At 37.7% G+C, this 12,254-nt stretch overlaps 1 protein-coding gene across 11 annotated transcripts in view; it reads right to left on the reverse strand.

The window, feature by feature from the left end:
- The window catches only part of ROBO1 (roundabout guidance receptor 1), a 687,808-nt gene that overhangs the window by 16,453 nt on the left and 659,101 nt on the right, over positions 1-12,254 (reverse strand). For 9 of the 11 annotated variants that reach the window (XM_072923395.1, XM_072923401.1, XM_072923392.1 and 6 more), the window contains 5 exons: positions 11,485-11,639; positions 7,798-8,133; positions 5,218-5,325; positions 2,409-2,553; positions 1,850-2,101 (listed from right to left, as the gene is read on the reverse strand). In XM_072923395.1, the coding sequence (XP_072779496.1) occupies positions 1,850-2,101; positions 2,409-2,553; positions 5,218-5,325; positions 7,798-8,133; positions 11,485-11,639 (996 nt within the window). The remainder of the gene's footprint in view (positions 1-1,849; positions 2,102-2,408; positions 2,554-5,217; positions 5,326-7,797; positions 8,134-11,484; positions 11,640-12,254) is intronic. The other 2 variants (XM_072923411.1, XM_072923415.1) reach the window with 2 other exon arrangements.

The raw sequence follows: 12,254 nt of genomic DNA on the forward strand, positions 1-12,254 counted from the left end.
TGAGCACAGGACACCCAATTCCTCAACAGCAGCCCTGGGTCGTATCAACACCAGCAAATGGAACAGGTAGCCAGCCAAGCCTTACAAATCAAATAAATAGGATTATATGACTACTTTTAGACTGATGAGATGGATGCGGCAAAAAGAAAAGAAACAATGTTTTTAAAAGTACGATGGAAAAGACAAAATTAGTCACTAACAAATTCTAAGATTTTCAGCAAAGCTAGACTAAGCCATTGTAGGAAGGACAAAATAAATATATATTTTATTTTTTCAGTCCACAAAAAGAGTAAGTTGTATGCCCTGGGAGCTTAAATTGGAACATCATTCCAGCTCCCTCTGCCACTACATTTTGATGGCATTGATGGTGACCAGCCAGGAGTCTTTGTGTTGAGCAAACTTTCTCCTTTCTAGACAGCTGCTGGCTGGTTATGCATGTTTGTATACATCTGCTTCTGTGTCTACTCCATTCTGTATGTCAGGACACATGTCCTGATCTCCAGAAAATCACAGAGATTCTGGAAAGTCACTCATGTCTGTTGGTGACTTTAGCTTTTCCCCTTTTCATTTGTGTCCACCTAGTTTTACCCGTCAAATAACCCAGAAAATTAAAGTGATTAAAATGAACACTTCTGTGGACCAGCCTACCAGGCCAGTGGAAATTACAGGAAATTAGCCATCCAATAATTAAAAGAGTGATTTTTAAAGACTCAGGAAGATAAGGAAGAGGAAAGGAAAGAAGAGGAAAGGAGGCAAAGATACACAGTACATGTGTTGCCATAAAGAGTAAAGGAAACAAACCACATCAAGTAGGGGGGGAGGTAAAATAAAAGCCGATATAGACCCCTTTAAAAAAAGATGCATAACTACTCCCTACTTAAAAAATGGGAACCATAAAAATGACCTAACTTTTAAAAAACATTCTGGAAAACACATCTATAAATATCCAGTAACTTATGCTGAAAAATCAAAGCTCTACAGTCTACTTAGAAAAATCATATAAATTTCATTGTAAAAGGTTTGCATTTTGCTAAAAATAGAAATTCTACATAGAATGCTATCAGTAAGTTTATATATTTATAGCAATAAACAATCTGTGCAAACCACTGGAGGAAAGAGATAATAAAAGCCCATCATTTGGGATGGAAAAGCTGTGCCTTCTTAACAAAAGCCAAGAGATGTAAGCATCGTACATAAAAGGGCTCATTCAGAATTCACTGTTTTATGGGAGAGAAGCTGTGAGAGTTTATATGCAAAACAGTTATAAAAGCAACTCAGAGAAGAAACAAGATATCCCTGTAGCAAATATCTGTCTTTATTAATGTTGGTCATTCCTTTAAATAAGTTAGATGGAAATGTTAAGAAAATTTTGCAAGCAGTAATTTCCTGTATTAGGATTTATGAGAGGAGCAAAATCTATAGGTTATATAAATTATATATTTATATATATTCATACATATTGGTGACAAGTTAATTGCACAGTTACTGTGAAATAATGCATGCTATTTTATGGTAATAATGCAGTAAATCTATTGGAAACAATGGAACTGTAATTATATGGTAAGCTGTGCTAACGATACCACTTTAATAACCTGATGACTGTGAATTTAACTTATGTCAGCATCATATGTACCCTAAAGTGATATACTGCATTTCTTCCCATGGTACAATAATAAAGCAACTTAATTACTTATTTCCTAGGTTAAAATAGTTCTAGCATCCTGGGTTAGAAGTTAAAAAGCAAAAGAATAACGGGGAAATTGTTGGCCTCACTAAATTCAACAGGAATTTTCAGTGGGGCTCGGATGACTCTTGTCACATCTCTCTCGCTACATTTGCATTCACACACCTCCGGTCAGGTTGGTGTTGTGTGTGTCCCAGATCCTCCTGACAGTCCTGTAACATGGGCTGGAGTTCTTCCTGGGGAGAGGGGGTGAGAGTGGCAGTTGACTGATGGCTATAGGAGACAGCGGCTGGAGAGGAAGCTGCTCCTCGCACAGGTGGAGTAGGACCTCGCTCATCTTCTTCCTCTTCCTCTAGCTCATCCTGCTGCAGATACATCCTTGCAGGTGGCACAGGACAAGGAATTTCTTGGTCATAGCTAAAATTAATTTTTTAAGAAAATAAGTACTTAAATTTGTGCTGTGTAATTAGCATATCTGATACATGTATTAATAGCCCAGAAACAAACCATTGTTCTCTGCGCTCTTGAGAACAGCTCAGTAAGGATGTGCCGAGTGGATGCACACCACTGTCACTAAGTGCTCTCCAAATTGCCACGCTACAGCTCAATGAGCAGCACCAGAACAGTGCTGGAGGAAGGTCTCACTGCCAGCTTGTAGGGCAAATCACACATCAATTAACTAGTGATTAAAGTGGGAGGTGCACAACGCCTTCCTCTTTCTTACCCTTCATCCACTGAAAGACTGTAATCTTCGCTGTTGCTGTGGGGAGGTGGATGTGCTGGAGGGGGTGGGAGAAGATCTGCCCAGTTCATGCCAGCTTGCTTGGGAGCCTTTGGGGTCCGAGCACCCTTCTTGTGCCCTTGACTCCCTGGGAATAAAAAGCAGCACATATTTGTAATGTTTTGAAGTCTCTCCTCAGCACTAGCTGTGAAAACCAAAACAACTTTAGCCCCTTCCCAGATGCTCATGCATTCTTTGAGAATTTACTGTTTTGCTCATTTTGGAGCAATTATTCCTTCTTTTTACACTAGTTTGGTGATTGTAGCTTCTTTGTAGAATTGGTCTACATTTTAAGTGGTTGAATTTAACCAGGAACTTTACATAGTGTGTAAAACACACATGGGATACAAAACTTTAATTTTTTAAATAAACAGCCAAAATGTGATAAAACCATAAATGAATTTTACAAGCAATGTCATTAAGAGTGAGCTTCCTACTTCTGTTAATTACATTAAAGATTATCATCTAAAACAAATGAGTTGTAGACATATTTTCTGAAGTGCTTTATCCTGTTTAATTGCTAGAACCTAAAATACAATATGATACAGATATGATCTATTAAAGTTCTACTGTTGCATTAAGTCACTGAATATAGGTAATTTGTACTTGTCCACTGAAACATTTTAGGCACAATGAAATTACTACTTTTAGTCTAAATGGCAGGTGCAGTTGAAAATAATTGCTGGAAGAACTAAAATAACAGGAAAGAAATAAAGATTGATGAAGTATTTCACAAATGTTTTCAACTACTATTACTGGAAAATTACAGCTCATAATAAAGCAATGCAGCTTCAACAGTTCAAACAACTGTGAATAAGACCAATTATTCAGGTAGTTGCAAATTTTAAGTTTGGATGCAGCTGAGAACTGGCTCAACCATGGTTCCTTGGTATAGATATACATTTTCATCCTTTGCTATTGTTACATCTTTATTATAGATAGACTCCTTTTATGTAGATAAAGTCACTGTGATTTTGAGTATGTTTTAGAATCCTTCACGTTACTCTCTTAAACTGAGGCATGATTTTATATTGTCACAGTAAAACATTACATGCATGATTAAATACACTGCAGTGAGATTTAGGAAGGGTTTTTTTTCACTTCTGCTGTCTCAGATTTTCCACTCTTAGTAAGAGTAGTTCTGGTTATTATCGTCCCACATTAGCTGCCAGATACACATGTTTGAGCTATGTTAAATTGTTTTTGTGGTATCTTATTATGTCAACCAAGACACTAAGTATGCCAAGGCAACCTGCATACTGTATCCTAAGCACCATGATATATACATGATTCAACACAATTAATTTATTACTTTGGTCACCTTTCTTCATTCCTGCTGGACTCCTTGGCATAGGACTATAAATTGTTAGAGTTATGAATAACCCTAATAGATATCAGCATGGAGAACACCACCCTTTCATTTTTAATTTGCATGGTTCATACCCCTGAGATGTTTCGTGCTGAATTTCAAGTCGCAACATCATTGAACACAGGCTCAGCACCACATCCTGATCTTTTAGACCTGAGAATGGGCAAAAGGCTGCCTCTCAGAGCAACACCTGGGAGACAGCTGGGAGAACTGGGAGCTGTGCTTATCTTCTCCCAGCCACTGAGAATCCAGATCATCCAGAGGCACAGCAGGGCTCATCAACATATTTATGTCTCTGCTGTGTCTTGGTCAGAATCGGTCAAGACAAAGCAGTCTTGATTGGTTGGGATTAAGGCAACAGTGCCAGAAAGAAAACAGCAGAATAGAATGGGGAAAGTCTGCATCTTGATTAGTAGATGTAAAGTTCAGGACACTTGTGACTGTGGCCATAACTCACCCTGAAATTGGTTTGATATAAATAAACACAGCTTAACTACCACACTTAAAGCCCCAAACCAAGCCTATGTGTAGTTTCTGGTTTAGCTCATATACCTCCACCAGAAATCAAACTCGGAAGTGAAAGGTTATACTACAATGATAAAACGTAACTTTCTAATTAAAACATTTTCTGTGGTCCCTAAGTACAGAGTGCACAAAAAGCTGTTTTGTTTCAAGAATTTTACAAAGAATTTTTAGATAGTTTGTATAGGAGATGCCAATGAGAAACAAAATTTAATTATTTACCATCTATATCTAAATGATGTACAAAAGTAATTTTATTATAATTACAAAAACAATCACATATAGTGACTGAAACCTATAAAAATTTTATGTATGCCTGAATGCTCTTTTACTCAATGAAATGCATGGGTTTAATTTACAAAATGAAAAACTTCTTAAAGCAGAGTTCTGTTGGGTATCACTCATCTGCTGTGTATCTTGAACTGGTTCATTAATTGGGTAAGTAGACCCAAGAGATGAGAAAGAAAGTCACTAAAGTGCAAGGAAGGTAACACATAAATTAAAATACTTTTTTTTTTTTGGTGGCAGTTAGAAAGAAATTGCTATGACTTGCCCATCTGGAAAACACAACATTACCCAGCACACCATCAGCATTAGGAAATCAAACTGCTATTTGAGTTAATGACTTCCAGAATTTCAGAAAATCTGTTACTTAACTGACATTTAGATGACACTAAGCAATCCTGAGGATGCAACAGAAATGCAGGCACCTATTGGGACAGTTTTTGTGCTGTTCAACATCGACTGTCCATGGATTCCTCCCCATCACTCCTTCTGTAAGCCCAGTAAATATTGCTAACCACGGGTACAGCATGCAGACACCACAAAGCCTAAGGCTTGGAAAGCACTGCAGGTACTCACCAGATGTACTACTGCCTCTGTCTGAGCTGTTGTAGGATCCACCTGTATTCTGGTCATAGGACTGGTTGTAGGGAATAGTTGGAGCAATGTTGTCATTTACTCGGTAATCTGCAAGTTTAATGGTATGGTTAATGCTGTCCTTCAGGAGCAATTCTACTTTTACATACTTGTTTTATAACACAAAGTAAGATCTCCTTTAAGTAGTGAACTAGAAACAAATTCATTTTGTGAAGGAAAAATTATCCTGCAATCATGTTTTATTTTTATCTTGCCTCTTATTGTAGGCTTAGGGGAAATCATGGGAATTTAGTAGCTGCACAGCTAAAATGCAGCAAAATGGAATTCTGTGCACAGGGTTTTCAACCTCTGCAAAGCCTCTGTAACCATCAACGAATCTATTTGGTTACATATCTATCACCTATGTGAGCTTTTGCATACAAATACTGTCACCTTGATTGATTTGCCATGGTCTCTGCCTAATTTATGCATGGAGGGCAACCAATGGACTGCAGTAACTACTTTTGGGATTTCAAAGGTGACACACCCACGTAGGAGTCAGCTCTGTATGACAAGAGCTGAATGATCTGCTGAAGCAACAATGCTTCTCCAACTGAATTTGGCTTACAACAGAAGAAGTCTTTGTTTCAGGTCTGCTGGCTCCAAGAATATTTTTATTTACACTGGATCATGCAGGTTTTACAGGCAGGGTCTTTTTTGCTAATAGCTGTTACCATAACTTTGCTCTCTAGTTCCAAAGCACTTGGTATACAACACTTACTACTTTTAAATCTAGATCTGGCAACCAGATCTGTAAAACTTCATCAGAAGTAAAATATTAATCTGGCAGAACAATACCCTTGTGCTAAAAAGCAATTACAATTTACAGAGAACAGACAGGAGGTAGGTTACTCTTCATACAGCAAATAAAACTGCGTCATAAACAGAACCACTGGACATAAAGTAGTGACGATGAAGCACAGCATGTAACTCATCAAAATAGTTACTTCCCATCACAAAAGCTATAGGTATAATCAGCAGCAAGATGGCTTTGACTTAGGAAATGAGAAAACCAAGATCAGAATATCGACTCATAAAATAGCAAATCAAAACAAAAATAAACAAAACTAAGAATTCAGTTCCCATCTGCTGCAGAAATGTTTGTGATAATGTAAGCATGGGGAAAAGAGCAAAATGATAAATTTCACACTAGAGCGTATTCTGTAATAGTTTCTCAGCCTAGTTGCATTCCACAGACCACGCTGAAGCCCTACATACAGCATATGTTTACACAGAGGATAAACAGTAAATCAGCACTCTGAAATATGTATATATGACTGTCAGCAGACAATGCTTTAAGGGGGCCTTTCCACACTACAGTATGCTAGAGAATATGCAGCTGTAATATACACAATTTGAAAGATGTAGTATCTTCCAGCACATAAAAACCAAACATGTTTTAATTCCCAAAGAGGTACGTAATACACAGTTCATGAAAGAGAACAATTACAAAAAATACAGCTTTCACCCTCTAGTAAGGAGCCAAAACCCTTGAATTTTCTTTTGGCATGTTTATGTCAAGGGAAGGTGTGACATTTTATATTGCCCTTTGAACTCCTCTGTGAGTAGATGGGTCCAGAAGAGAAATCAATATTCCTGTAATGAAATGTCTCTTTTTACTGGATCACTTATCACTATGTGATCACTTGAGTTACAACAATCCATGCAAAAAGTTCCAAGTTAGAATGGGTCCAACTCCTAGGGATACTGTTTTGCAAATCAGGTTATTAAAAGAGGTTGCATGGTAGCCTGGAGGACTAGAAAGAAGAAATCACATACCTATTTCTTCCAGCTCCCACACAGATTATTAAAGAAACATGCCTTCAAGGCCTCAAAAGCACATTCTGATGTTTCCCGTTAGCACTGAAATAAATTTATTTTTAGCTTCTGGATCCACAGACTTCAGTCAGGGTAACACAGGAATTTAGTTTCCAAAATTGTGTGCGGTAGCATTGCCTCTCAATATCAGAATTGAAGGCTTGCTAGGAACAAGTCTAAAATGAATTGGATCACTCCATTTTTGCCCCCAGTGTACAACACAATACAATTTTACAGAGTTTGATATGCAAAATTTCATTCGTTTACATGAGCATGTAGATTTAATGAGTCTCCATCCACGACTGGGAAGAGTGGGTTGACCTATTTAAAATTTAAGGTAGAATATAATGTGACTACCATGCATCTGGCTTATGAATAAAATATCTGGCCTCTGTCCTAACCAATCCCTTAACTACTATTAAATTTAAATTAATCTCATATCCATAGGAAACGTATTTTATTTAACTCTTTTCTAAAGATACAGCTTGTTATTTTTCACAATAAATTCAGTATCAGAAAGGTTATTGTGCTGCTAATTAACTTTCTGACACTGCAAATGGCGTATTTCTGAATCTAAAGAGGCAGAAGTCTAAAAGCACTGAAGAAGCCTGTAATTGCTGAACCTGAAAGCTTTAGACTCCCAGAACCAGAAGGTCAAAACTCCTCTGATGCCTAAAGAGGAGAAACAAGCTAAAAGCTCTTCACCTTTGTTTAATTTGTTTTGCTCCATAATGTTGTACTGTATGGGTGGAACCTCTTGCTTTTGCTGAACAGAGGGTTTCCAGTGTTTCTCATTCGAGTCCCCGCTGCCATTGTTAACATTATTGCTGATATTGGACTGGATGAGCTGAGTGGTGGCATAAGGAGTGGGCTGCCCAGGCTGGCTGACAAATCTTCCATCCTTTAGATTTGGACTATTGAAGGTTTTCATCTCATTGATTTTGTTGCTGAGGTCCACGTCCCCATATACAGTTGACTCAGGCAACATCAGGTTTGTCTGCTTGTTGTCCAGCTGATTGTTGTAATTTGCTATACAATCGGCTAACCACAGAGGAGAGAAAAGAGAAAAGGTCATTCTGTTCGCTCACACCAGACTTTCCACGAAACCCCCTCTAACATTTCCTCACTGCACAATTACATGGCTTGAATCCATGTAGCAGACACACTGAGACAGAGATACTGCCATTAACTACATATAATTTGCAGCATATTATTTACCTTATACACCACTGCTCCAAAAGTAGGGTTCACTCTTCTGATTCACTGTAAATTCAGACCTGCTGAATTACATCTACAATGACTTACCTTGCTGGGCTTTTCCACAGAGGCCATATAAACATTCATGGTTTTAGACATTATTCTCATAGCAGTATATATATATATATATTCAATTAGTAATTGTGATTAAAATCACTTGCATTGTAAGGGAAATTCAACCAAAACCAGCAGGAGTAACTAAATAAGAACTTCAACTCATATCACCTCAACAGTATCTAGACACTCTTGTATTTGTGGTAAGAAATAGACATACAACAGGTTTTCATAAAATAAGACTTAGAAATGATTACATATAAGAGAATTAAAGAAAAACAGTACAAGGCAAAAGGTAACTCAGTACCCAGTAGCAAGTCTTTATTTGATCATTGTTTGCTCGTACAATCTTATGTTTTAATTTGAAACAAAAAAGGCAGAAAAGTAATCTGGAATTTTTGCTGATTTTCAGTTGCTTTGGATATTGCAAAATATGTAATAGCACAGTAATACATTGTCGTGTATGCTAAAGATATATCATATAGACAGCATGAATTCATTCTTCTGACATTTACTGCATCCTGAGACCACCACTTATTGCAGACAGTAAATTGACATATGCTGATGCTCTGGCCACTGCATGAAACAGTGTCCCTGCCTTGCCATGTTCTCTTGTCACTGAGTGACATGAAGCCCACATATTTTTTTCTCTCCACATCCAGTCCACTGGGAGAATACTGAATGAAGTAAAGTAGTCTGCAGGTCAGCAGTTAGAAGGCTTAGTGGAACTAGAATTCAATGATCCTTAAGCAAAAATTCTCATTTTCCAGTTGATTAATGCATCAGTAATTACATAACACTCACCAGGAATATATTTTTCCTCTTTTAAAAGAAGTGGTATTTATGCTAATGAATTTAATTCAAAACCCGAAGTCCATTACCTGTGTCCACAATGAATTTACTGGAGAGGATGGCAAGTGAAACTACATACAGAATTCAAGATTTTACCATTACTCTTAATGAAATAACTAGCAAACATAGAGGATTTTCAATTCCAAAAACATTCCCTAACACATACATAATTTTAAGGATATATTACCCAAGAAAGGGGAATAAAATAATGCTTGTGTAAGAAAATCACCGATCCACATTTTCAGCGACTAAGGAACAGTATCAGAACATGCCACATAGAACTTATCACTGCACATTTCACGCCCCCCAGCCTGTGGGTTTTTTGGAAGGCTTTACTGTTTGATATATTCCTTCTTATGTGAGGTGTTTTTTACTGCCTCTGTTAGTTATTGCTTCATAGTCTTCAACTTCTTGATTTCTAGAGTTTAAATGTTTTAATTTCTCTCACCTATTGCATACTGGTCTTTCTTCCTTTCCCAGTCTATTGTATTATACTGGGCAATAATATATACAGTATATTCTTCACTCCTGATACCTCAGGCTTTGCAACAATATCCTTGCAGAATCATTCAGAACATCTGTTTTTACCTCCTTTCATTTGCAGCTACATCTGATTTGTGTGTGAGGCAATATAATCAATACAGTATATGCAGTAGGTACATTTTTTACATAGACACATTAGACTTTCTCATAACAAGTACTTAAAACTGGTTTACCTATATATAACAGAAAATTTATCTAGTTAGATTTTTTATGGCATCTACTTTTAGAACAATCAGTTCCTGTTCTGTAGACTTGAAAGACAGTGCTATACTGAAAAAAAGCAATCAAAAATGCAGCTACTTTGCATATTCACAACTACTGAGGGGATATCCGTCACTGCTGCTTCAGAGCATAAACCAGCCCATGATGACAGAATTAAGAAAATTTGGCAGAATTTCCAGGAAAGAAGAGACCACTCTGAGCACATTGTCTGACCCGCAAGCTCCGAAGTTCTATTTGAAAGGAAGGAAACACTTTGTGACAAAACCAAGCTTAATATGAAAGCTAAAATGAGGGAGAATCCACTGCAGTTCAATGCAAGATATTATAATAGGTTGCAACCATAAAAAACATGCCTTCTCTTCCTTTTCTGAATTTGTTATTTACTACAATTGCTATGTCTGTCCTTGCCACAGTGAACTATCCCTGAATCACAAACCTTTTTATACAGGTACTGGTGAATGTGTATCCTCAGCCAGACTGAGAGAAAAGCCTCTAGTGCCAAATTCTCTCACCTTGCTCTGAAGCAGCTGGCACTGGCTACTGTCAGACAGCATTACTGCAGATGAATTGCCATTACTGCCACTCATGAATTACCAGCCATTGGAGCTGGTTTCACATTAATTACAGGAGGTAATGCTGCTTGGCACTTATGCGACTTCACACACTCCCCCTCTGGATTGCTGGGACATGCTACTAGCAAAAACCAGCAAAACTTGTAGTGGAAAAGCTTTATTCATTCCTTACCAGTAACATAAAGTTAAACCAAAGGGAACCTAAGGTCTGTTTAAAACAAAATGGGCAACAATTACCGCTCTGAGATAAACTTCCTCAAATGTGTTCCATAGAACTCATGAGATTTTCTTCCAGAGCTCTCCGAATCCTGCTCAAGCTCCCAGGAACTACCACTTAACCTAGTATTTTGTTGCTTTAAGTGTATGAAGTGAACTACTTTATTCATACACCCTAAACAGAACACCAGCTGTCCAGTTTTGTTCAGAATGGCACTCAAAGTGAACTTCTGAGTGTGCCAAAACAGACTGACTTTGTTGCAAGCACTGTAGCATTGTTTTTTTTATTTCTTGCTTCCCATCACATCCAAACCAGAAGGAAAACCACATTAGCATAATTTTGGTCTTTCTCCTTCTCCATCCAAGCAACAAGGAGGTACAAAACAACCCAAAAAAATTACCTTATCTGCTCTATTCAGAATCCAAAATGTATTCAGTGCGAGTTTTGGCAGCATTTAACTTTGCAGGGGCTCCTTAAGCCTGCTGCAAGTATCCAAAGAGGACCAAGAAAGGATCCAAAAAAGGACCAAAAGCACTATCATGACATAGAGGAGACACTATATTAAGCCTAGAAGCATTGGAAATGAAAACCCAAAGAAACCTGTACACTCTCTCAGGTATTAGAAGCACGTACTCTGTAAAGAAGATTCCTTAGCAAGGTAGAAACATATCTAACCTGGTCGACTGTACGTTGTGAGGTTGCTATCACTGTTGCCATTGCCAGAGGTGCAGCAGTTGATGGAGCAGTCATTGTGATTGTTCCCTGTGTTAGGCCAAGTATCTGCTAACCATGGCTGAGTGGCTGGTTCACTGATGTTTAGGAGTCCAGGCCTTTAAAAACAAAGCTTGGTCATTTCAAAAATTAAACAAAAGCATTTTCACATTGCAGTGACATTCTTCCCAAATGGTGAGATATTACAAAATAATACCATGTACCAAAAGGCTTGAGTACTGAAAAACTCAGCTTGATTCAATTATTTAGCATTTTCAAGTCTCTTGTCTAACCTGTTCCTTGCTAAATCATTCATGAGTGAGTAGTCAAGGGCAGCATCACTTCATTTTGCTGGACTACACTATTATGTTGGTGTGCAACATTTATCTGTCACTTTGGTTTTAATTTTTAATTTTTTTTTTTCTCTTAGGAGGTTGCACTTTTATTTTTCTGCCCCTTCACCCTTTCTTAAAGAGAGCAAGGTAAAAACCAGGAGATTAGCAAGTCAAATAAACAAAAAATTCACACATGGAAGCAGAATGGAAATGCATAAGTAAGAACTAAATTTAAATGTGAATATTCCCAAATTCTTGGTTATTTATGGAACAAGTTCTCCTCACCATCAGATAGTACTACTGTGGTGCATCAAAGGGAAGAGCAGATAACAGATGTGGCTTGGGAGCATTTGGAACTCAGTAACCATGCTGAGTGGGGGACACACACTTGGCCATGAG

Source organism: Taeniopygia guttata, chromosome 1 (assembly GCF_048771995.1).
Source record: "Taeniopygia guttata chromosome 1, bTaeGut7.mat, whole genome shotgun sequence".
Taxonomy (NCBI): domain Eukaryota; kingdom Metazoa; phylum Chordata; class Aves; order Passeriformes; family Estrildidae; genus Taeniopygia; species Taeniopygia guttata.